General features: G+C 45.7%; 1 protein-coding gene across 1 annotated transcript in view; it reads right to left on the minus strand.

The window, feature by feature from the left end:
- TCF7L1 (transcription factor 7 like 1) overlaps positions 1-8562 on the minus strand; it is a 160691-nt gene extending 152129 nt beyond the window's left edge. Inside the window, exons 1-3 of the mRNA XM_065891248.1 lie at positions 8323-8562; positions 8177-8240; positions 7811-7938 (exon numbers count right to left, since the gene is read on the minus strand). Coding sequence (XP_065747320.1) covers positions 7811-7938; positions 8177-8240; positions 8323-8562 — 432 coding nt within the window. The remainder of the gene's footprint in view (positions 1-7810; positions 7939-8176; positions 8241-8322) is intronic.
- Between the last annotated feature and the right edge of the window lie 18729 nt (positions 8563-27291).

The following is a 27291-nucleotide window of genomic DNA, read 5'->3' on the forward strand; positions in this document are numbered from 1 at the left end:
CTCACAACCAAGTTAAAATCTCTGTGCTGTCGATGACTAGTTGCGTGACCCTGAACAAGATACTTGACCTCTACAAGTCGGTCTGCCCAGCAGCAAAATGGGAATAGCAAGTATCTACTTCCTTAAGTCAGAAGCAATGACAAATGTTAAGGTTTTAGCAACCATTGCCAAGTGCTTTCCCAATGCAGTGGGCTGTCAACACCCTTCAGGAACAGCAACTAAGAGCACCCAGTTCACCGTACATTTGCCAGCACTGAACAGTCTTAGTAAGACAAAACCTTTGTTAATTTGGTGGCCAAAAAATAGTGCTTATCTTTATTAACATTTCTGACTACCTGGGAGGCTGAACATAGTTTCACATAATTAGTAGGCGTTCGTAGTTTCTTCTTTTGTGAATTTTTTGTTTACACTTATTTTCCACAATTGGGGTGAACACTTGCAGTCTTGTTCCTCCTCTTGAATGGAACAGATTTCTAAACTGCTATAACAGTTTGAAAATGTATGTGTGACTTCATTTCCTGTCCTGAGAGCTCCAGGTGACTGGAGTTATCGTCCCTTACTACTTCCACAAAATCTCATGAAAAGGGTCATGTTCAGGAAAACATCTTTATGATTTAATTTTCAAACTTTGAAATGTATTTGTAAACTAAAAGGTCATTTTCCCATGAAAATCTGTAGGCTATACACATAATGAAAAGGAAAGACTTAGGATTCTGAACCTAAAACCTTCAGAACCTTAAAGCTACCTGGCAATCGAGGGATAACTCAGCATCTCAGAAAGAAGCTGCCCAGTGCCCCAGAGTTGTTCCCTGGGCGGCACACACAGTATAGAGGAAAAGGCAAGCCCCTTTCACTCCCCCCATGTCCCTTCATTCCCAAATGCCAAGGTTTTAGAAACTGCAATTATTTCACTGCTCCCTAAATCCAATCCAGTTTGGGAGAGAACAGTAACACATGGGACTTATAAAAACCTCCTCTAAAAATACATTATTAGATTAGCCAATATGGGGCAATTCTCTACATGCTTTTTTTCCAGTCCTTTCCCATCCCCAATAACTTAACACATGCCAACATCTGTCCCTGACTGAAAATGAGCTGTGTTTTGATCCTCACCTCTATCCCCCTTCAAAGTCAGCCAGCTCCAGACAATAAAAAGAGGAAAAATTTCCCAAGTGTGTCAGATCTTTCAATCAATGCACAAACATCTCATTATTCACATGTAGCTAAAAGGTTCCCAACAAGTTTGGCTTTATAACTGGGTACAGAGGAAGGGCCTGTGGTCTCCCTACTGCCAACAAAACCCCAGCCAACTTGCTCTTGGTTTTTACTGATAATCCCAAAGTCATCTAGACAACCAATGCACTCCCCCTCAATTTCTGCAACTCCACCTCTGCATTTTCTTTTCTACATCCCCTTCTTCAACGCTTGGGCTCACCCACAGAGTCAAGAGAACAATACCTACTGTTGGTGGATGGAGCCATGGAGCATCTCCATCTATGAGGGAAGAACACTGCCTTCGTCCCGAAGCTCTCAATCTCATCTCTTCCTCCTCTTCCTCCCCATTTACCCCGCTACCGCTAGTACAAACAAGCTCCCACTCCAGCATCCTACACGGACTCTCTCCGGAGCCTGCAGCCCTTCCCATCCCTCTCTTTGCCACAGCCCATCTTCTTAAATGGGTTGCCCAGAGTCTGGTTTTCCAGCACCTTCCAGGTTACGGGAGATAGAAAGTGAAATGTGTAAGGTAGGAGGCTGCTCGCATGTGTGGGAGTCTGGTGTGAGTTCTGGCTGAGGAGTGAGGGACGGGCCACACGGCAGGATCAGTCCTGGTTACAGCACCTCAACACCCGACGAAGAAGCCTGAGGCTGGCATCTACCGTTCTCATCATCACTTGCCTGGAATACTGCTCTCTGCAGGCACCAATTGCTTCCTGATTAGTGAACTCCCAAAGCTCCTTTTGAGTCCTCAGTCCTCTCTCTTCTCCCCTCTCTCTGTGGCATCTGACACTAAGGAGCACCCCGCCCCCTTCCCTCCCCTCCAGCTTCCGTGCAGTCGCAGTCCCTAAGCTCTCCTCCCACCTCGGCAGAGACCCCTTTCCATCCTCCCTCAGGGACTTCTCTGCTCTGAGCACCCCTCCCTTTCTTCTCCTGCTCCCTTGCATCATCCTGTTGCTGAAGCTTCAACTATTCCCTCAATATCCCCTCAAACCCAGTGCCTCTCCAACGAGACTGAGCAGCTCCTCTAAGTGAGACCCTCTGACAGACCGCGTGGGCTGTTATTGCTACAGCAGTTCCTAAGCATCTGGCCAGCACTGGGGAGACAAAGATGGAGGGCCAGGGCCCCACTTGCCAGAAGTCACACCCCGTCTCCCAGGCTCAGACACCAGGAGTTGACTGCGACATCAGCCCCTTTCTCCCTCCCTCCCTCCCTTCCATCCATCCACCACCTCTTCCCACGCAAACTCAAGCAACCCTGCCAGTCTCCCTCATGCTACCCTTCCTTTCCATTCAGATACTCTTAAAGCCCCTTTCACCTCGCCCCTGGCCTCCTGCGAGTCTCCCAAGCATTATTAGCTCCTCCCAGGTCCTCTCCCCACAATCACTATTATCGTTTTAAGCACATGTACGAGTCACATTATTTCCCAGCAGAACTTTGGATGGTACTCTGCTACTTCTTGAATAAGGCCAGATTCCTTCACTGGCATTCAAGGTCTGGCCCCTTACCCCTCCAGGCAAATGGAAAAACTTGCATTATCCCAAATGGCCCTGAACTTCGACCCCACTGCATGCCTTTGCTCTCCCTGTGCTGGCTTCTACCTTCAGATGTACGTGCAGGACTTCCGCTTTTCCCTCTAAATACCTTTGTACTGTTTAAATTTTTTTAGAGTTAACAAAAATTACTTTGAATTAAAGAGTGATGAGTTTCAGGGACTAGTCTAAAACAACTTCCTTTACCTGCCCTCCTTGACCATGCCAGCCCAAGACAATTTTTCTATTCTTTTTATTCTGAAAATTCTTCTCTGAATTTTACTGACTCTTAACGTGGACTTCCTGTTACAGTGGTTGGTACTAACATCACTTCTTCCTAACTCGATTTTTAGGTCCTTCAGGGCAAAGCTGGGTCTAATTCAGCCTAACTCCCACAGTCCCTTAGTCATTGCCCATGATAGGCCTACAATAAATATCAGAGGAAGTCAAGGCGTTATGACTTTTTTTTTCTTTTGGCGGTACGCAGGCCTCCCACTGCTGCGGCCTCTCCCGTTGCGGAGCACAGGCTCTGGACGCGCAGGCTCAGCGGCCATGGCTCACGGGTCCAGCTGCTGTTGTGGCGGGCCCAGCCGCTCCGCGGCATGTGGGATCCTCCCGGACCGGGGCACGATACCGCGTCCCCTGTATCGGCAGGCGGACTCTCAACCACTGCACCACCAGGGAAGCCCGCGTTATGACTTTTCTCTTAAGGATGCCAATCTGAATTTCCCCAGTTTTAGCAAGTAAAAATGGACTCTTAGGTTGGAATATAGGATCTTTACGTTATGCATTTTCCAATGAGTTAATCATTTAAATTCCTTTTCATGCCACAATTTTGGGTAACTTTGCACATCACTGTAAAGGCTGGAACACTCTGTATTGAAGGTTAGATGTGTATATGTGTGTGTGTGTGTGTGTGTGTGTGTGTACATGTGCTGGCCTACTTTTTCAAGATTCCCCAGAAGCAAGATCACTAAAGAATGAGACCAACCTAAACCTTTCCAAAATTGTAACAGAGCAAGCAGGTATTCTCTGTCAGATCCACCCACCCAAAGAAAAAGGACTGACAGGGTTTGAGTCCCTCCACAGAGTTTGTCATCAATTGTCACCCCAGAAATCTAAGTGCCAAAACTTCAGCAACGCAGGCAGGGCCCTCATAAATGCTCATTCCATGTGAAAAGCCCTCATTAAACCCTGAGTTATATTTAGAGAAAAATAGAACAGAAGTTATATTTAGATGAAATGGCTTAAAAGAACTTTCCCAAAAGCAGCATGTTTATACTAATCTTCCAAAAGAAGAGGTTTTATCAATACTTGACTTTTACATACAACTCCTAAAAACCGGAAAACTTCTCTATGCGTACACAAAGATTTCTGCTTGGACTCCTTTGTGTCAGGAAGGAAAACAGGAGCACCCAGGGTATCAGCAGGACTGCCCATGGGAAGCAGTGGGATGCGAAGGACTTGTTTGGAGGACAGAGTAATTTCCTCCAGAAATCTGAGTTGTGATGGTCTGAGAAATCTATGAATAACTTGGGGCTTGAGCTGCAAAAAGGCAGCTCTAAAATGTATACACTTGACCCAAAACTATAGATTTCCTCAGCAACCCTACCTGGAAGTGCTCTTTTCCAAAATGTCACTAGCACTCACACTGTGGTCACGGTCAAACGCCTGTCACTTTGCTGCCCACTCGCTGAACACATGCTGCATTTTCTTTGTGGCTCTGATTAGTCCAACTATTTTTGACATCTGCTTTCTTCTGTGCTGACTTACATTTTCCTAACCAAATTCTAGTCAACAGCACCAAGGTGGTTTAGTGAACTGGTGAAGCCTTTTCATGAATGAATGCATACTTTCGTGTGACTACTGGAAGGAGTGAAAAGTGATTTGTGGCCGTTATTCCTCTCTTCACAGGCCACAGGGTCCCCAGAGCTCCAGATGAGAATGAATCACGGCTCGGAGGCTTGGCACACACCCTGGGTTAAGGGGACCTCTTCTCTAAAGAGCCTCAGGAAGAGGCCACTTCCCAGCCTCCCAGCCAAACCAGAGTGGAGGGCAAAGGTAACGAATGGGGAGGAGATGGCCAGACTGGAGGACTGGCCGGCCCCCAGTTGTCCCAGAAGGAATTTTGCCAGTGGGTGAGGGTGCTGCAGCCCTGTTGCTATTCCTAGGGTCAATTAATACTATTCCTAGGGTCAATTAATACCCTGAGAACACTCCAGCCAAACCTCACGTTTGCCTCTGGCCTGGTATTTCCAGAAAGCGTTAGGGCATAAGAGAACTAAGGTCACCCAATTTTATACCACATATAGGCCTTCGAGCAGCAAGGACTAAGGTTGTGAAACTTAGATATGAAACCAAAAAAGACTCAGGCTGCTAAGAGAGACCAGATCATATAATCCACCACCCACCTCACCCTTCAGCCACCTTCCTCCCCCCCCATATCTATCTATCAATACATTCCTTTTACCAGGCAGGGACCCCTACAGAGGGCCACTCTGTCTGCACCTATAGTTTGCCTACAGTATCACATTAATATAATCATTAATCACATTAATATAATCATCCAAAGGAAAAGCATCATCTCAGTCCTACAGTCCAGACAATCAAGTGCTTAAGTGTTTCCTCCCTTGCTTTCCTAACAGTCATTGACGCCCAAGGAGAGAGTCAGATTAGCAGGTTCTACTGAGCGGATCTAACAGCAGGAAACTTCAACAAACTTCGTAACCAGGCAGGTCAAAATACAATGACAGACACATAAGGGGCACAGAAACAATGGGGGCATTGAACTCACTTTTCTGCAAGGGCAATTCATCAGGGAGGCAAGATGGAAACAGGAGAGTGAGGCAGGACATACTAGGTCCCGTATGAAGGATCAACAGGGAGAGGGTGAGTGTTCTTGGAGGCTCAAAAAGGAGGACAGTGACATGGGCTCAGGCAGGGAACAACTGCAGGAATGAGCAGGGACAGTCAAAAGCATGCAGAGGGGAAAGGCTGGCTTCCTCAAGGAGGGCTCCAAAAATCCCATGCAGGCCTAGATGCAGTAATCAGGAATAGCCAATACCAAAAAGAAGCAGCCTTTGGAAGCTCTTAGGCAAAAGTACATGTAAGATGGTAGAAAGAAGGAAGGGTGGTAGAAGATGGTAGAAGAAAGTAGGGGACTGACACAAACAAAATCTGTCCCATTTGGGCTCCTGAGGGGGAGGGGAAGAGCAGCATTATGAAGACAGGCAGTCGTCACCATTCAAAGAGGAAGAATCAAAATGCCCTGGTGAGAAAGGGGAAAGGAACAGCTAGCTTGAGTGAAAGAATTAGTCATATTTGGAACATTTCTGGCGACTTTATCTGCACCAGGACATGGATCGGTGCTGACTCACAGAAATGCCAAACTCCTTTTCCAAGACAACTAAAGGTAAAATGGAGAAAAGGGACTCTGATAGTGTAGTGACCTACCTTGTCACACACACACACGTACAGAAACCCTACTAAAACTTTCAGAACTGAGCCACATCTGCGGACACGAAAGAGAATCTGTGAAAACCTGAACGATGTTACTGCAGTTTGTTTTGCTCAACTTTTACTCACACATTTTTCTTTTAACATGAATGAGAAAAAGCAACAGCCTGATGCCAGTATCCAGCTCATATTCAGGACTTACATTCGGGAGTTCCCAGGATGCACCAAGGCAGGGCCAAAGGTGCAGGGTCTTCCCTGCTTGAAAGGAGAGGGCTGTGCGGCTCCACTCTGCTCTCGGTTGGCCAAAGTGTCCAACCTCCACTCACACCCCAACCGGCCGGCAGAGCGGCCCCACTGAACCGGCGGCAGATGTCTCCACTCTCCACCGACCGCTGTACCATGACGGCAGGGATGGTCCATTCAGCACCAGCGTTTCCCAGGCAGCCCTTTAACTATGATTATTATTTAAGGACAACTTGAGCATAAAGTGAGTTTGTCGGGTCAGCTCTTAAGGCGCCAAACACCTTCCACCCCGAATCAAAACAGCACGAACGGGCGGGCACTGGGAAACCGGGCAGGGAGCAAAGTGAACCACTACGGCGTGCGGGCGCCCAAGCAGTAGCGCGCAAGAGCCTGGCGCATAGTAGGCAGGTGTTCACCCAAGATCTGCCATTGGACCTAGCACCTGGGCAGCGGGCCCTCGGGTTGGGTGGTAACTCAGGGGACAAAAAAGCCTGGCCAGCCCCGGGCTGTGCCCCTCGCGACGCGGGGGGCGGGAGTTAGAGCCAGGGAGGGGGCGAAGGAATCCGCCCTCATTTGCACGTCGTCTGGGGCCCGGTCAATTTGCTTAATCACGGCTCTAAATGCCAGCGCGCAGCACACAATGCGCGCCCATTAACAGGTTTAAAGTGTCGCAGCGCTCGCTTTAAATGAGAAAAGCCGGCAACAAAGGGCGAAAAAGCCAAGTTCCTCAACTTGAAGAATGCCTCGATTCGCCCTCGGAATCATCTCGGCGAGTTTAAAATCCCGAGCTCTACAGAAAAGTTGAGGCCCCCGCGCGAGGGCTGGGGGTGGGGAGGGGTGTGTGTGAATAACCCGCCACGAATACTGGGTTTCTTAGAAACGAAATCACAGCCGCCCAGCGAAACTGGAGTCGAGGGGCAGCGTCGCCAACCCTGTTCCCCCGGCCCCACTGCCCAACTGCCAGGGAAAGCTGACCGATTTCCAGGAAGGAAGCGAGACCCCACACACACACACACACACACACACACACACACACACACACACCCGCCCAACCGGCACAAATCCAAGTTTCCCTTTAGTGCGGGCAAAGAATTCTGGAGACCAAGGAGGACCCCAGAAGTGGACCCCAAAGCCTCTCCCCAGCAAAAGGGGAGCACGTAAAGGCACTTTCCTTTCATGCAGGCACTGCCTAGCGCAGCCTAACCCTCGACCGCCAGAGTAGTTCAACCCCGTAAGCAAGTTCTGCCCAGGATCCTCACGGGACGGCCCCATCCCCCATCCCCCACCCTGTCGCCGAGCCCGGGGGCGCATCTCGCGGGCCCCGGCCGCCCACCCGCCCCGGCGGAGCGGGACGGGCACTCACCGTGCGCGCTCCTCCAGGAGACAGGGGTCCGTTGGGGAGGTACGGGCTGCTCAGGTCCGGTATCATCAGGAACGGGTACCCAGGGTAGGGGGGACCCTTAAAGAACGCGCCGTCCTGGGGCCTTCTCACTGCGGGCAAGACCAAGGAGGGGGTAAGGTCGGGGTCCCCGGGACAGCGCCGCGGCTGGGGACCCGGAGTGGGGACCGGGGACCCGAGCGCCCCCCACGCGCGCCCCAGGACTGCTGAGGCAGACAGGGGCGGAGAGCAGGGGCACGGCCACGGGGGTAAGGGGTACCGAGATCGGCCGGAGATGAGGCGCCGAGCGCCGCGGGGCCGGGAGTGGGGGCTGCCGGGGCCGGCACTTACCTTCGGCGAAATAGTCCCGCGGCTTCTGGAAAGCGTCCCGGGCGGGCTGCGGACGCCTCTCCGCCTACGGAGGAGACACAAAGGCGAAGGCGGGTGAGCGAGCGCGGGGCTAGGGTCCCCCGGGGCGGCCGCGGAAGCCTCCTCACCTCCGAGTCCGAGCTGCTGCTCTGGTTCTCCGACTCGTTGACCAGGGACGACTTGACTTCGTCCAGGTCCCGCTGCGCCGAGACGCTGTCGCTGCTCGGCTCCTGCTCCTCGCCCCCCTCGTCCTGGAAGGGGATCAGCTCGTCGTTGGCCCCGAGGTCGTCCCCTCCGCCGGCCGCCCCGGCGCCCGAGCCGCCGCCGCCGGCGCCTCCCCCGCCGCCGCCGCCGCCGAGCTGGGGCATGGTGGGGCCGCGGGCCGGGGCCGCCGCTCTCGGAGCCCCTCGCCGCCCGCGCCCGGCCCGGCGCCCGCCCCTCCCTCCCTCCCGCTGGCCGGCCCGCTCCGCTCGCCGCCGCGGCGGCCGCAGCAACAAAGTTTGACAGGGCGTGGCCCGGAGGGAAGCTGGGCCGGCGCGGCCGGGCCGGGGCGGGGGCGGCTCGGCTCGGGCCCCACCGGCAGCGCGGAGCCCGGGGCTCCCCAACTCGCTGCCGCCGCCGCCTGCTCCGCCGGGGTGTCCCAGCGCCTGGCCCGCCGGGGAGGGGCGAGCGGGGAAAGGGAGGAGGGACCGGCGCGCGGGCCAGGGGGGCCGGAGGGAGGAGCCCTGCTGCAAGCTGACACCCGCGCGTCTCACAGAACCCGGAGAGCTCCGGCGCGCACACACTCGCATTCACACTCGCCTGCCGCTCGCTCACACCTTCCGGGGCTGCGCCTCCCCGCAGCTCGCACCGCCCTCGCGCCCAGACTCGCCCAGACCCCCTCCCCGCGCCCTACCCTGCACCCCCGCGGCCCTGTCCCCACCCTCCGGCCGACCGCTCGGGTCCCGCCCCCACCCCTAGGCATCCCCTAACTTTCTTCCCGAGAGCCCCCAGAACTCCGCACCGGCTCCACACCCCCTCCCACCGGATCCGCGCGCCGGCGGGCGGCACTGCCCCCTGCGGGAAAGCTTCGGACCCACAGACCCGCCGGGGACACGCTCGGTGCCTGGAGACCTCGCAGCGCTGGGTCCCTCCCGGCCTGGTCGCCCTCGCCGGCTGCGTAGGGCACAGGATTGGGGAAATGTATGGCACCCCGGAATATGCCGGCGGCCTCCCGCTCCTCTTTCCTGTGGGGTTCCAACGCGCCCCCCGCCCCAGTTCAGGTTTTCGACTTTGTTCAGGTGTCCAGAGTCACCCAGGCTGAAATCCCAAAGATCACCTTCGCCCCATAGTTCCGGACTAGGTCCTTAATCGAATAACTCACGGTCTTGGTTTCAGAAAGAATTCGGATTTGGTTCGTTGCGAAGGAAGATTGTCTGCCCAGTGACCTTTGAAACGTTCACGAAGCTGCCTCGAGAGCCAATGAACGTATGAAAAATGCCCGACCAGCCTCATGCTTAAAGAAATGCCTCCTGTGATAACGTTAAAATATCTCTCCACCCAGTTCAGGAAAGTTTGAAAAAGTGGATCTTGTGTCCTCCATAGTGGGGAACTACTGGTGGGAGCGTCCGTTTTAAAAGGCAGACTGGAAGGCAGAATGGCAGTACTTAAAACTATTTTAAACGCGACGTGCAGAGGAGTTCTACCAGCGATGTGTATACGTATGGTCAAATTCACAGATACAAGAAAGTTCAAAGCAGCAGGGAGGTTGGTAAAAAAAAGAGTTCTGGGACTTTCTTATGGTGAGAGTCTGTGCAACAACCAGCTCAGGAGAATGAGGCCCCTGCACGTAAGGATCCTAAAATGATTTTGGAGAAACACCCTTAAGTGAAAATGTATATGGTACTCACTCTTCTTTTTTGTTCTCTAAAAATGACATACCTGTGTTTACTTTTTCATGGAAAGAAAGGCTGAGAAGATGCACGCCAAATTATTATCAAATATTTCTGGGAAGGGGGATAATTGAGAGGAGAGGGACAGTTTTGTTTTCTACTTTCTACATATTTTATTGTTTACAGCAAGCAGATGTGACTTATCTATATTTTCACACAATTAGTACATGAATATAGTTTCATAAAACTTCAAACAATAGAGATGCATCTTGAGAAAAAACTAAAAGTTTCTCTTCCCCCCACCTCCTTCCCACACCTCCCTCCAGTTAATCACTGTTACTAGTTTGATGTACATCCTCCCAGACATCTTAGGCAGTTGTGTACACCTGTAAACACATATACAAATATTCAGGTTTACTTTCACGAAAATAGAATTATACTGTTCATGTTATTGCATGATATTTCATTTTTACAAGTTTTTGAAAGTCAGAAGGATTTTTTCATGTGGTCCATAAACATGTGAAAAACCTATCGTATTAGTTTCCCATGGTTGCTGTAACAAATCACTTGCAAACTTGGTGGCTTAAAACACCAGGAATGTATTCTCTCACTGTTCTCGAGGCCGGAAGTCCGAAATGAGTTTCACTAAAATCAAAATCAAGGTGTTGGCAGGGCCATGTTCCCTCTGAGGCTCCAGGGAGAATATATTCCTTGCCTCTTCCAGCTTCTGGTAGCTGCCGGCATTCTTGCAATCTCATCACTCGTTTCTGCCTCTGTGGTCACATGGCCTTCTCGTTTGTCTTTGTCAAATCTCTCTGCCTCCTTCTTACAAGGAAGGATGCTGTGATGTCACTTAGGGCCCACCCAGATCATCCTGGATAATCTCCCCATCAAGATCATTAACTTAATCACACCTGCAAAGACCCCATTTCCTTATAATCACACCTGCAAAGACCCCATTTCCTTATAAGGTAATATTCACAGGTTCCAGTGATCAGTACACTGATCTTTGGGAGTGAGCCATTATCAACCTACCATACCCATCAACCTCGAAGAAATACAAATTGAAACAGCACAGAGATACCATTTTTCATCTATCAGATTGGCAAAGGTAGAAAAGAATAGCAACACCCAGCTTTGGCCCTTGTGCTGAGAAACATACAGCTGCTGGGCATACTCTTGTGTAACATTTCTGAAGGGAAGATTGGCAATACCTATTAAAATTTTTAAAAAGTGTAAACCCTTTGACTCACCTCTGTGCTTCTAGGATTTTATACTAAGGAAATAACAAGGTACACTAGGAAGCCTGTAGAAGTGTCGTTATCACGGTGAAAAGCTAGAAATAACTTCAAGGTCCCCAAATAGGGAAATGTTAAATAAAATCATTTTATTTGGGACTTCCCTGGTGGCACAGTGGTTAAGAATCCGCCTGCCAATGCAGGGGACACGGGTTTGATCCCTGGTCCGGGAAGATCCCACATGCTGTGGGGCAACGATTCCTGTGTGCCACAACTACTCAGCCTGCGCTCTAGAGCCCGTGAACCACAACTACTGAGCCCGCGTGCCACAACCACTGAAGCCCACGCGCCTAGAGCCCGTGCTCCGCAACAAGAGAAGCCACTGCAATGAGAAGCCCACCCACAGCAATAGAGAGTAGCCCTCGCTCACTGCAACTAGAGAAAGGCTGCGTGCAGCAACGAAGACCCAACGCAGCCAAAAAAATAATAATTAAAAAAAATCATTTCATTTAACATGATTTTTATATATTTTATTTAACACGGCGTGAAGGCCAGCAGGTCTCCCTGGGATCTGCAGTTGAACTAGATGGGGCAGAGGAAGATAAGAATGAAGGTCAGCTCACAGAAAACAAACTTATGGTTACCAAAGAGGGAAGAGGGGGAGGGATAAATTAGGAGTTTGGGGTTAACGTATACACACTACTATATATAAAATAGATAAACAACAAGGGCCTACTGTATAGCACAGGGAACTATATTCAATATCTTATAATAACAATGAAAAAGAATCTGAAAAAGAATATATATATATATATATATATATATATATACACACACATATGTACGTATGAATCACTTTGCTCTACACCTGAAACTAACATATTGTAAATCAACTATAAGTCAATAATTTAAAAAAAAGAATGAGAGTCAGCTGATGCTGTGCCTGGGCACTACCACCGTAGTCACAGCTGTCCTTGTTTTACCTCCTTGATAGGTTACAAATTCCCTGGGGCATAAATCATATCCTGTGCATATGTAGCACTCCATCAACAGACATTGAATTAATGAGCAAATGTATAAATGAACTCACATCTTAGAGGAAGTCCTGAGGTGTTATAGAATGGTGGAAATAATAATAATGGCCATTATTAAGTCACTAATTTATTCATTCAACAAATTATTGTTCGCCTATTATGTGTCGGGTATTGTGCTAGGAGGCACTGGAAACAGCAGTGGACAAAATAAAGCAAAACCAAATACCCCTGGGAGGAGGGATAAATTGGGAAGTTGGAATTAACATGTACACCCTACTACATATAAAATAGATAACCAACAAGGACCTACTGTATAGCACAAGGAACTATACTCAATATTTTGTAATAACCTATAAGGGAAAAGAATCTGAAAAAGAATCTATATCTGTATCTATATCTGAATCACTGTGCTGTATACCTGAAACTAACATTGTAACTAACTAACGACATTGTAACAAACAAACGACATTTGTTTGTTACAAATGTCGTTACATTTGTAACGACAAAACTAAGGACATTGTAAATCAACTATACTACAATTAAAAAAACAAACAAGCAAACAAAACCAAACACCGCTGTCCTCCTGGAACTTATGTTGTAATGGGGGAGAATTTATTCAAAATCTACTATGGTTTCTCTCAACTCTTGTCCCTTTGTCTGTTATCACTAATTTGGCATTTACTGATATATATTGAACTGTGAATCATATTTTCATGTATGTATGTGCTGCCTCTGGAGCCAACTCTTATACTGAGTGGACATTGCACGATAGATTGGCCAGGGGTGAGTAGAGGGAGGGGACTAGTTAAGGGGCTAATGTAGTTGTTTCGGCTTGATCTGAACTAGGGTGGGCCAGTGGGAATGGATTGAGGGGAGGGATCTGGGGCTCTAAGAAAATTTATAAGGAAAGGGCAAAAGAACTTGCATATTGGGCTTCCCTGGTGGCGCAGTGGTTGAGAGTCCACCTGCCGAGGACACGGTTCGTGCCCCGGTCCGGGAAGATCCCACATGCCGCGGAGCCGCTGGGCCCGTGAGCCATGGCCACCGAGCCTGCGCGTCCGGAGCCTGTGCTCCGCAACGGGAGAGGCCACAACAGTGAGAGGCCCGTGTACCGCAAAAAAAAAAAAACAACTTGCATACTGAGGGAAGGGGGATCATCTAGGGTGACTCAGGTTCTAAGCCAAGGATGACTGAGAGAACTATATGTCCCCGACTTAAAGAAAATCAGGAGGGGCTTTGGGGTTATCGGTAAGGAGGGAAGATTTTTATCAAGTAAATTTTTATTGAAGTTAAACATACATGCACAAAACTGCAAAAAAGTAAGTGCACAGTTGAATGAATTTTCACAAATGGAACACGTCTGTGTAACCACCACCAAGATGAAGATTTAGAACGTTAAGAACAGTCTTCACGCTCTTCTCAGTCTTTACCTTTCCCTAAAAGTAGTCCCGGTTCTGATACATATCACCATAGATTAGTTTTGCCTGTTTTTGAACTTCATATAAGAGGAATCATACAGTATTTTTATCTTCTTTTGCATAACCTTATTTCTGTGAGATTCATCCGTGTTATCGCATGTAGCAGTAGTTTTTCTTTTCTTTTTTGAGTTGCTGTATAAATTATGTCATATGACACACCACAATTTCTGTACCCATTGTTTTGTTGACGGATGTTTGAGTATTTTCACATTTTTTGGCCAAATGATGCTGCTATGAGCATTGTTCTCTACATTGTTGGATACTCACTTCCATTGAGTCCTAGGAGTGTAATTGCTTGATCTTGGGATAGGCATTTGTTCAGCTTTGTTAGATTTTGCCAATGAATCTTCCAAAATGGTCATACACCAATTTACACTTCCACTAATAGTATACAATAGTTCCATTCCTCCACGTTCTTGTCCTTACCTGGTATTGTCAGTATATATTTTAATAGCTTTAGCCATTCTGGTTGGTGTATATTAGTAACTCATTATGATTTTAATTTATATTTCCCCCAAAGACTAATTTTGTTGACTACCTTTTCATATGCTTCTTGGTTATTTGGATATTTTCTTTCATGAAGTACCTGTTCAAGACTTTTGCCTATCTTTCTCTTGGGTTGCCTGTTTTTTTCTCATGGATTTGTATGAGTTCTTTATATATTCTGGATATGAGGATCTTGTCAGACATGTCTAATACAAATATTTTCTTCTAGCCTGTGGCTTGCCTTTTTACTCTGCTAATGATGTCATGTGAGGAATAGAAACCTTAAGTGTAATATAATCCACTTTATCATTCTTTCCCTTTATTTTAGTGCTTTTGGGTCCTGTTTAAGAAATCTTTGCTCACACCAAAGTCATGAAAATATTCTCTATTATGTCCTAGAAACTATATTGTTTTACATTAAGTTCAGATCTATAATCAATCTGAAATATATCTTTGTGTATGGCTTGAATTAGAGGTCACGGTCCTCCCCTCCATATGTATGGTTGCCAATGCCATCCTTTCCCCTTTCATTGCAGTGGCACCTTTATCATAAGTGTAAGTGTGGGTCTGTCTCTAGATTTTTCCCTTAGTCTGCCTGCCTAAACTGGCACCCATGACACATTATACATGTTTGAAATCTGTTAGTGCAAGTCCTTTGACTGTTCTTCAAGATCATCTGTGCTATTTTTGGCCTTTTAAATGCCATATTGTTTTAAAATGTAGGTTTTATTATTATTACTGATGTATAGTGAGGCCAACAGATCAGGAGATGACTTCCTTTGAAAAGATAGTTTGTTACTCACAGTCCCAAGGGGGCGGGACATGCCAGCCTACCCAGGGCCACATGGAGAAACACCAGGGTGGATTAGGAGGCAGAAGGAACAGGGAGAAAGCATGGGCAAGAATCTTTTTTGTGGTTTTCATGGGAAAGAAGGGGAGAGGCAGGGTAAGCAGGCTAAGCAGGTTTGGGATTGGCTTGCTTGAATAATTTCAGCAAGCTTTGGTGTATAGACTCTGTCTTGAGTTACCTGGTACCTGGCTCTGGGATCATTAGGGCAAGGAAGTATTGGCCTAGAGTATAAGAGCCCAGTGAGAGCCTAGTAAAGATGGTGGCTGTGGGGGTATGGGTGTTGCACTGTTTGATTTGAACATGAAAGGCTCATTCATAGGACGGTCATTTGCTATCTCTAGGAATTAGCTTGCCTTGGGAGGGCAGTCTCTCCTGGATTAGCGAGGCCCCCGAGATATGAAAACGGCATGAAATATAGAAAATAAAAAACATGATTAATACACATATAAATTTTGGAATCAGCATGTTAATTTCCACAAAAAAGATCTGCTGGAACTTTTTTATTGGCTTTGTATACTGAATCTATTGATCAATTTGGAAAGAATTAATATTCTATAATATTAAGTCTTCCCATTGATGAAACCAGAAAATTTTTACTTTTTCATATTAATTGAGGTTTTCTTTAATTTCTGTGGGTGATAATTTTTAGTTTTCTATGTAGAAACGTGCATATCTTTTGTTCAACTTATTGCTAGGTATTTTCTATATTTTAATACTATCTAAATTGTACCTTTTATTTCATTTTCTCATTATTTATTGCTGGTATGTAGAAATACAATTGATTTTTGTTATATTGAGCTTGTGTTATATTGATCTTGTGTTATAAAATGAGTTGGTAATTATTCCTGCTTTCTCTATTCAATGGAATAGTTTATATAAGATTGTATATTAGTATCCTAGGGCTGCCCTAACAAAGTACCACAAACTGGGTGGATTAAAACAGCAGAAGTGTATTCTTTCACAGGTCTGGAGGCTGGAAGTCCAAAATTAAGGTGTCAGCAGAGTTAGCTCCTTCTAAGAGCTCTGAGAGAGAGTCTGTTCTCTGGGTCTGATGGTGAATTTTGTGTCAGCGTGACTGGACCACAGGGTGCCCAGATTAAATATTATTTCTGGGTGTGTCCATGAGGGTACTTCTGGATGAGATTTGCATTTGAATTGGTGGACTCAGTAAAGCAGATTTCCCTTCCTAATGTGGGTGGGCATCATCCAATCTATTGAGGGTCTGAATAGATCAAAAATCAGGGGACAGGAGGATTCGGTCCCTTCCAGCCTGCCTGTTCAGCTAGAATATTGGCCTTCTCCGGCCCTTGGACTGGGGTTTACACCATCAACTCCCCTGGTCCTCAGGCCTTCAGACTTGGATTGGAATTATACCACTAGTTTTCCTGGGTCTCTAGCTTATAGATGGTAGAGGGTGGGTCTTAGCCTCGATAATCACTAGAACCAATTCCTCATAATACATCTCTCTTTTTCTCTCTCTCTGTATCTATTTATCTAGAGATAGATCGATTGATCTAACAATTTATCTATGTCTATATCTATCTGTATTCCTATTGATTCTGTTTTCTTTGGAGAACCCTAACTAGTATACATTTCTCCCCTAGCTTCTGGTGATGGCCAGCAATCCTTGTTCCTTGTCTTATAGACACACCAATCTAATCTCTGCCCTCATCTTCACATGGCATTCTCTGTGTCTTCACATGGCTGTCTTCCTATAAAGACTCAAGTCAGGGGCTTCCCTGGTAGCGCAGTGGTTGAGAGTCTGCCTGCCGATGCAGGAGACACGGGTTCGTGCCCCGGTCCGGGAAGATCCCACATGCCGCGAAGCGGCTGAGCCCATGAGCCATGGCTACTGAGCCTGCGCGTCCGGAGCCTGTGCTCCGCAACCAGAGAGGCCGCAACAGTGAGAGGCCCACGTATTGCAAAAAAAAAAAAAAAAGACTCAAGTCATATTGGATTAGGGGCTCATCCTACTCCAATGTGATCTCATCTATAACTAATTACATCTGCAATGACCCTATTTCCAAACAAAGTCACACTTTGAGATACGAGGGGTTAGAACAACAACATATCATTTTTGGGGAACACAATCCCCCAAATTGTATTATTTTTTCCTTAAAAGTCTGAAAGAATTGATCAGTGAAGCCACGTGGGCTTGGAGTTTGTATTGTGGGAAATTTTGAAATGATGGGTTCTACTCCTTTAATAATAATAGAACTAATCAGGGACTTCCCTGGCATCCCAGTGGTTAGGACTTGGCGCTTTCACTGCCGTGGGCCTGGGTTTGATCCCTAGTCGGGAAACTAAGATCCCACAAGCCATGCAGTGTGGTTAAAAAATAAATATAAATAAATAAACTATTCAGATTTTTCAGCTCTTATTATGTCAGTTTTCATAGTTTTTCAAGGAATCTGTCCATTCATCTAAATTTTCAAACTTATTGGCAGAGTTCTTCAAAATATCCTCTTACTTTTTAAATGTCAATATGTTTAATGTCTGATGTTCCCCTTTCACTACTATGATATACCTTCTCTCTTGAAACGTATATCACCTATGGCAGTGGTTCCCAACCTTTTTGGCACCAGGGACTGGTTTCATGGAAGACAGTTTTTCCACAGGGTGGGAGCGGAGGGTGGGGGGTGCGGAATTGTTCAGGCGATGGGGAGCGGCAGATGAAGCTTCGCTCACTTGCCCGCCGCTCACCTCCTGCTGTGCAGACCAGTGCCGCACAGGCTGTGGACCGCTAACAGTCCACAGCCCAGGGGTTGGGGATCCCTATCTAGGGGACTTACCTGGTGGCCCAGTGGGTAAGACTCCGTGATCCCAATGTAGGGGGACCGGGTTTGATCCCCGGTTGGGGAACTAGATGCCGCAACTAAGAGTTCGAATGCTGCAACTAAGAAGTCCTCATGCTGCAACTAAAGATCCCGCGTGCAGCAACTAAGACCTGGCACAGCCTAAATAAATAAATATTTTTTAAAAATCACCTAATTTCCAAACATTTGGAGATTTTCAAATTTTCTTTTTCCTTTTTTAAGTTGTTTTTAACTTATCTCTGCTGTGGTCAAAGAACATACTCTGCATGGCAGTTCTTTGAAATTTGCATGTGCATTTAAAAGCACGGAGATTCTGCAGTTGTTGGTGCAATATTCTATGTATGTCAAGTTTGTGAATTGCATTGTTCAAGTCTTTTGATTTTGTGTGCCTTGTTCTATCACTTAGAGGAAGAGATATGTTAAAATTGTCAGCTATGTTTGTAGTTTTTGTCAATTTCTCCTTTTAGTTATGTTTTTTTTCCTGCATAGATTCTGAAGCTATGTTATTAGGTAAATACAAATTTGAATTATTATATCTTTCTCTTTTTAATTATGAAATGTCTCTCATATTTCTAGTAATATTATTTTTTAAAGTTTGCTTTGTCTAATATTACTATAGATGAAGCAGCTTTCTTTAGGTTAGTGTTTTCACCTTTATCTCCTTTTATCCTTTTACTTTCAACCCACTGTATCCTCATGTTGCAGGTGTAGCTTTTGTAAGAAGCATAGAGTTACTTTTTTAAAAAAATTATTTAATTTATTTATTTTTGGGTGTTTTAGGTCTGCGTTGCTGCGCTCACGCTTTCTCTAGTTGTGGTGAACAGGGGCTACTCTTCATTTCGGTGCGTGGGCTTCTCATTGCGGTGGTTTCTCTTGTTGTGGAGCATGGGCTCTAGGGCTTGGGCTTCAGTAGTTGTGGTGCGCAGGCTCAGTAGTTGTGGCGCACGGGCTTAGTTGCTCCGTGGCACATGGGATCTACCCGGATCAGGGCTGGAACCCGTGTCTCCTTCATTGGTAGGCGGATTCCCAACCACTGTGCCACCAGGGAAGTCCCTATAGTTACTTTTTAAAGATACAGTCTAAGAATTTTATCTTTAAATTTGTTTTTGTTTTTGTTTTTGTTTTGGCCACACCGAGTGGCTTGTGGGATCTTAGTTCCCCAACCAGGAATTGAATCCATACCCTCAGAAGTGAAAGTGCAGAGTCCTAACCACTGGATCACCAGGGAATTCTCTAAATTTGGAGTATTTAGATAATATACATTTAATAAAAGTACGAATACATTTGATTTTGATCTATCATCTTAAAGCATTTATTTTCTCATTTGTTCTTTAATGTTTTTCTCCTTTATTGTTCATTACTTTGTTAGTAATACATTCTTTAATGATTCTGTGAATGTCATCCTAGAGATGACAACACGCATCCTTGAATTACTAGAGTATACCTTAAATTAGTACTTTCACCATGTCTCAGCTAACCCTAGTACAGCTTAATTCCATTATCTTCTGTCTGCTTTTTGTGCTATTGCAGTCATGTATTTTAATTCTACATATATTTTATTTTTAATTTTTATTTTTTTTGCAGTACGCGGGCCTCTCACCGCTGTGGCCTCTCCCATTGTGGAGCACAGGCTCCGGACGCGCAGGCTCAACGGCCATGGCTCACGGACCTAGCCGCTCCGCGGCATGTGGGATCCTCCCAGACCAGGGCACGAACCCGTGTCCCCTGCATCGGCAGGAGGACTCTCAAATATTGCGCCACCAGGGAAGCCCTCTACATATATTTTAAACCACACCAAATACTAGGTTATTGTTATTGTTTCAAACATCAGGAGTTATTGTTATTGTTTCAAACATCAGTAGTCGTTTCTACTTATTTACCCATATACTTACCTATGCTGATGCCTTTCATTACTTCCTATTTTATCGTGCTCTTACTTGGGATCATTCTTCTTCTGCCTGAAGAATCTCCCTTTGGGGGATTCCCTGGTGGTCCAGTGGTTAGGACTCAGTGCTTTCACTGCTGGGGCCAGGTTCAATCCCTGGTCGGGGAACTAAGATCCCACAAGCTGGGTAGTGCGGCCCCCCAAAAAAAGTTCCCACAGAATAAAGCCATGGTAATGATTAAATGACATAAACATTTAATAAAGCTTAGCACCATACCAGTTATACAGTAAGCATTCAATAAATATTAGTTTAAAAAAAGAAAAAGAAATTCCCTTTGTTTCTCCCAGAGGAGGTCTGCTGGCAATAAATTCTCAAAGTTTTTGATTTTCTGTAGTTGCCTTTACTTTGCCTTCAACTTCATTTCAGTTCCAAAGTGAACGTGTCTGTCTGTCAAAGCCTGGGTTGTATATCCTGTATCACAACTGCAAGGGAGACTGGGAGAGTGAGAGCAACAAGAGCAGTCTTAGGTTAGGCTCTCAGGAAACGGATTCTGAGAAGATTTATGTGCAGGTGTGTTAGGGAATGATCTTAGGAGCAACGTCGGTAACTTAGGGAGGGAGGCAGGGTTGAATTAGATGGAAAAGTTGAACTGCAAAGTAGTTGCAACAGAGGACTCAGCTGATGCCTAGATCTGGAGCCCTAGAGCTAGAATATTCCTTTAGACTTGCCCCCAAATGAGGCAAGGGGCAGACTTTGTACTCTTCTTTTTTTTTTTTTTTTTTTTAATTTTTTTTGGATTTTCTTAGGTTTTTTTTTTAATTAATTAATTTATTTTGGGGTCTTCGTTGCAGTGCATGGGCTTCTCACTGCGGTGGCTTCTCTTGCTGCGGAGCGTGGGCTCTAGGCAGACTTTGTACTCTTAACATTGCCTACTCATTGAATATGGGCCGCCACCAGAGTACGGCAAGACAGCTCTCTTTAACCCAGAGCAATTTCTAGAGAAAGATTCAGCTGTGAGCCATTGGCAGCCGATACTCCCGGCAGCTGAGGAAATGAGTATCTCAGTCCTAAAGAGGGAACTTTGTGTGGCACACCACAGCATTCACTACAGTCTATCCCTTGCACCACTTGGATCTGCTTTCTTTGTATAGTCAGTTCACTCTATCTGGGAACAGCTCCAGGGTTCTGAATAATCTTCTTTCCTGGGAAGACTTCTGGGAGAAAGGTTAGTGGGACAATCTATAGCCCTCACTGCTTCAGCTGGTCTCAAGCCACAATCTCTAGTCTAGCCTTTCCTTTTTTGCTGATTTCTTGGCACAAGGAGCCCAAGATGATGGGCAGTAGTGTAGGGAACACTTACTATGTCCTCCGGTGGAAGCAATCCCCTCTGGGAACCTGGATCTCTGGAACTTAAAATTGAGGGGATGGGAAGCTCAAATCCCCCAGGTGGGCCAATGAGAGTGAAAGCAGGTGAGGCCACTCCCACTTACATTTCTTGGTTTCCAAACTCATGTAGTCTGTCTATTGTGGATACAAGACTATATAATGAACATTGATTTAGGGTATATACTACATCCTGGAAGATGATGTCCCATTCTTGTTGAGTATCATCTCTAAGCTAGTACCTCAGCTATCCCTTCAAAAAGCTAGTCCATCACTTTAGTAGTCCAGAAACTTCCGAGTGCTGTGGTATGTGTGGCATGAGATCAGTGGATCCCATTGTCATATGGTGATTGCCACACCTCCCTTGCTGTAAGTTAGGTTTCTTGATCAGAGGTGATGTTATGCGGAATTCCTTACTGGTAGATCACGCTTAAGTCATCAGATAGGGTGCTTCCGAAGCCACTGCAGGCAGAAAAGCAAGACTATATCTAGAACATATGTTAATTCCAGTCAAGATGAAGCAATACTCCTCCCAGAGGGGTGCAATAGTCAGCTTGGCTCCAAGTGGCTGGTTGGTCTCCTTGAAGAATGGCGCTATATTGGGGACCCAATATTGGCCTCTGCTGGCAGATTGGGTATTGCATAGCAGTAATGCTATGGTGGGTGGGAGCTCATGCTTTTGGGCTAATTAATAGCCACCAATCCTTCCACAATGCCTATTCCATTCCCGAGATGATTGTGCCAGCACTTGGATGGGTGAAAACAGAGGCTGGCTGACATCACCTGACTGAGTTGTTCTGTCTGATGGCTCTTCTGTGCATAGATGTTCTCATGTGGTCATTGAAATGTAGTACAAAGACGTTCACACTTTCGCCTACTTCCTTAGGTCCATCAGTACCAGGAGTTGGCAAACTAAATCCACCCACTGCCAGTTTTATAAATAAAGGTTTAAAGATGTGGCACATATATACAATGGAATATTACTCAGCCATAAAAAGAAACGAAATTGAGTTATTTGTAGTGAGGTGGATGGACCTAGAGTCTGTCATACAGAGTGAAGTAAGTCAGAAAGAGAAAAACAAATGCCATATGCTAACACATATATATGGAATCTAAAAAAAAAAAAAAAGGTTGTGAAGAACCTAGGGGCAGGACAGGAATAAAGATGCAGATGTAGAGAATGGACTTGAGGACATGGGGAGGGGGAAGGGTAAGCTGAGACGAAGTGAGAGAGTGGCATGGACCTATATACACTACCAAACGTAAAATAGATAGCTAGTGGGAAGCAGCCGCATAGCACAGGGAGATCAGCTCGGTGCTTTGTGTCCACCTAGAGGGGTGGGATAGGGAGGATGGGAGGGAGATGCAAGAGGGAGGAGATACGGGGACATATGTATACGTATAGCTGATTCGCTTTGTTATAAAGCAGAAACTAAGACAACAATGTAAAGCAATTATACTCCAATAAAGATGTTAAAAAAAATTAAAAATAAATAAATAAGTAAAGGTTTATGGGAACAAAACCACGCTCATTTATTTCCACGTCATGTACGGCTGTTCTTGCACAACAGCGGAGTGGAAGAGTGGCATTGGTAACCATATGGCCAGTAAGTTCAAGATGCTTGTTCTGACCCTTTACAGAAAATGTCTGCAGACTCTTCATCTACCTACCTCCAGTATCTCCTGTCTACGATCTTCCAGTCTTTTTCCTTTCAGGTCCTTGATCTATTTGCCATTGCTGTTAAGTCTGTGTGTATTTTTACCTCGGGCCACTTCTCTTTCCACACAAAGTAGATGACCGGATGTGCCACCCAAAACTCTGACCATGGGGAGGATTTCCCCTCAGCATTCTTGCTGGGTCACTGCTGAGTTAGGCTGTTCTGTATCAGCGGCCCACTTTTGGCTTTTACACCAGATATCAAGGCAGTTCACCCAGGAATCAACCTTGGAATTTTGCCTCTTCCATGAGCGAGTAGTTCTGGGAGGACGCATCAGTACGACAGTGGAGGATGACAGTGGTCTAGGCCACTTGCTTGTGTAGCTTGCTTTGGCCTCTGGCCCTACTTGCTATGTAATACTGCAATTTATAACGGATTGTTGCTGGGCTCGCTCAATCTTGTAACTTGGTAGGTCTCACAGAAGCCAGCTCATGATAGGCAGTTCTGGCTCTGTGGTCACCTGATGTCCCATAACCGCGTGTTCCATCTCTATCGTGGCCCAGGAGCACACCAGGAGCTGTTTATTCAGTGGCGTATAGTTGTCTTGGGTTTGCCATACACTCCTTACATGTCTTTTTTTTCCACTATAGAAACCTCTACTGTCACAGTCTCCTCTATCGCATGGCCCACGTGGCAGGGTTGCTTGTAATGTTACGTGAACCAGCTGCAGAGGCTTTTCTTGCTCTGGGCCCCACTCAAAGTTGTCAGCCCTCCCTGTGATCCAATAAATAGTTCAGAGCAGGTTTCCCCAGGATGAAACATACTATCTCCAGAACCCAAAGAAGCTACCAGGTATTGTGCTTCTTTCTCAACAGATCCTTAAACGCTTAATTGACGTGGTGAGCCCCAAAATCTTCCTAGGATTTATCTCCCGTTCTCTGGAGAGCAGGTATTTTACCAAGGCACCAACGTACTTCCCACTTCTTGCTGATGTGCTCCAATAGACATGACGTTATTGACATAATGGACCAATGTGATGTTCTTCAGGATGTTCAGATAGTCCTGATCTATTTGGACTATATTATGATGGTGTGCTGACTTTAAAATATGTCTAGAGGGACTTCCCTGGTGGTCCAGTGTTTAAGACTTTGTGTTCCCAATGCAGGGGTTTGATCCCTGGTTGGGGAACCAAGATCCCACATGCCATGTGGTGCAGCCAAATAAATAAATAAGTAAATAAATAAAAATACGTCCACAAATTCTTTCATATTTTTTGCTTCAAGAGGTGGAGCTTAATTTCTCTTTCCTTGTGGATCACTTGTTCTCAGGGAAGTTAGTGGTCATGTTGTGAGCAGACATGCAAACAACTAACGGAAAGGCACATGTGATAAGGAACTGAGGCTTCCTGCCAACAGCCATGAATGAGTCATCTTGAAAGTGAATCTTCCAACCCTAATTAAGACTTCATATGATTGCGGGATCTGTGGATATCCTGACTGCAACCATGTGAGAGATCCTGAGCCAGAACCACCCAGCTAAGTTACTCCTGCATCCCTGACCCATAGAAACTGTGAGATAATAAATATTCTTGTCTGCTCCAGGGCTTTTGTGACATGGTGCCATGGGATGCCTGCAGAAACCTCAGCATTCATGCATGTGCAACCCTGAAGTGTGAGGTACCTTGGTCAATGGGGGATAAAAGCCAGTGGATAAAAGCTTCTCTCTTTCATGACCTGGTAAACGCTTCAGAATATATCATATGGCTTCTCAGATGGTCCCACAGAATCAAGCACTAGTTACCTATAATGGTGGCCAATTTGTTAATGCATTCGTGTACTGGCTTTCCCTGTTTCTCTATTTCACTCCCTCTTATTCCCTGGGATTGTCTTTCCCCAAAACTATTTGTACAAAACCTTTTATTTGTTTTCAGGGGAACCCACAAGATAATGTAAAAAGTCACCTGACACAATTCAAACCTGATTTTATATACTACCCAATAGTTAGCATTGTATCTTACTTAATGTAGAAATATTGAAGTTAGGAATAGTGTTACTATCTCCATTATGGTTTAACATCATTTTGGCAGTATTAGCCAACACATATTTTACAAGGGAAAGCATATTAGATAAGAAATATAATTGAAAAGGAAGAGAGAAAAATGACCTCTGTTTAGCAGCATGCCCGGTGGACCTGTGGATCTGTCCCTTGTTTCAAGTGTTTGGAGGGAAGAGACCTAGGACTCCAACCTCTGACCACCCTCCAACCCTCTCCAGCCACAACCTCCAGGATCATCTTCTTGGCCATCCCCTGACTCTGGGACCAGCCAACGCAGAGGTTAGCTCCTTATGGCCCACCAACAAGGAGCTCCAAGATTCATCAGGGTTACTGCACTTAGATGGAGGCCATTGTCAACCGCCTGGTCAACCTACATCTGCCGGCCTCCTACACCCACTTCTTTCTGGGCTTCTATTCTGACCATGAGGATGTGGCTCTGAGGGAAGGAGGCCCTTCTTCTGAGAGTTGACCAGAAGTGCCAGTGTTCCTCATGTCTCTTGAAGATGGAAAACCAGCACAGTGGCTGCACCTTCTCCCAGGACCTGCAGAAGCTGTCTCAGGATGAGTGGTGTAAAACCCTGGACACCATGGAAGCCTCCGTGGCCCTGGAGGATTTTTGGGATCTGCATGCCCTGAGCTCTGCCTGTACAATCCCCACCCCCATCTCTGTGACCTCCTGGAGAGCCACTTCCTAGATAAACAAGTGAAACTCATCAAGAAGTTGGACCACCACCTGACTAAGTTCTGCAGGCTGTCCAGCCTCTAGTCTGAGCTGGGAGAGTATCTCTTGGAAAGGCTCACCCTGAAGCAGGACCAGGAGCCACCGGAGCCCAGCAACCTCTGAGGGCTCCCTCTGCTCCCCACCTGATGTCAGAGCTTCAGCCTGAGCCTGTCTCTGTAGCCACTAGGCAGCTTTTTAACCACCCTGGAACTTTCTCTCAAGCCTTAGACCAAATGGAAACAATAATGTTTTGCAGCAACAGCAAACAAACAACGACCCTATCTCTCTTTGCAGATAATTGTTTAGTTGGACCACCCAAAAAGGTTGAAGGAAAAACTATCACAAATGATAAAAAAAATTTAGTAAAGTATCATGATATAAAATTAACATGTAGAAATCAATAGCCTTCACATATACAGACACTAAGCAACTAGAAGATGTAATGAGAATATACATTTAAAATGGCAAAAATAGGGACTTCCCTGGTGGTCCAGTGGTTAAGACTCTGTGGTCCCAATGCAGGGGGCACGGGTTCCATTCCTGGTCGGGGAACTAAGTTTCCGCATGCCGCGCGGTGCAGACAAAAAACAAACAAAACAATAAAATAGCAAAAATAGAATAAAATATCTGTTGTAGATCTAAAAGAAATGTGCAAAACCTCTGTGAGTAAAAACTATGAAACATGCATGAAAGACACGGTAATGAACTAGAACAAATAGAGAGATGTATCATGTTCTTGGATTGGAAGACTCAGTGCTGTAAAGACGTCAATCCTCCCTAAGTTTAGTGATATATTAGTCATGCTGTCAATGGAAATTATCATCAGATTTTGATTGTTTGTTTTGTAGGGTTGAACAAAATTTTTATAAAAAGTCTATTCTTCCAAAAAGGAAGAATAAACAAGCAAGATTTGCTAGTAAAATTCCTTAAGAGAAAAGTGGAGAGTCTAGCCCTCAAAGACATTAAAACGTTATGGAGTTTTTATAACTAAAACAGCATAGAAGTGACACATGAACAGACAGACCAATGGAATTGAATAGAAATCCAGAAATGGACCTAGGTGCAAAAGGAAATTTGGCATACAAGAAAAGGTTGTATCTCAAATCAGTGGGGAAAAGACAAACTTTTAACAAATGATGTTGAGACCATATAGAAAAAGGTAACATGAGATTCATGCTTTTAATATACCAAAATAAATGATGAATGAGTAAAAGATCTAAATGTGAAAAATGAAAATACATAAGTACTAGAAGAAAACCTGAGTGCATTTCTTTATAGCCTGGGAATGGGGAAAACATTAATAATTTCACAAATCAGAAGAAATAGAAGAAAAGATTGATAACTTTAACCATAAAGATATAAATATGCTTTGTGGAAGACAAATTAAGAGACAGAGAGAAAGAGGATACCATAAATTTTCAAAAGACAAATTGACAAATGGAGAAAAGGTATTACAGCTTGTATCACAAAAGGCTAATACTCCTAATGTATGAAGTGCTCCTGATTTTTAATTTAATTTTTTAAAAATTTATTTATTTATTTTTGGCTGTGTTGGGTCTTTGTTTTTGTGCAGGGGCTTTTCTCTAGTTGCTGTAGGCGAGGGGCTACTTTTCGTTGTGGT

Source organism: Phocoena phocoena, chromosome 14 (genome assembly GCF_963924675.1).
Source record: "Phocoena phocoena chromosome 14, mPhoPho1.1, whole genome shotgun sequence".
In the NCBI taxonomy this organism is placed as follows: domain Eukaryota; kingdom Metazoa; phylum Chordata; class Mammalia; order Artiodactyla; family Phocoenidae; genus Phocoena; species Phocoena phocoena.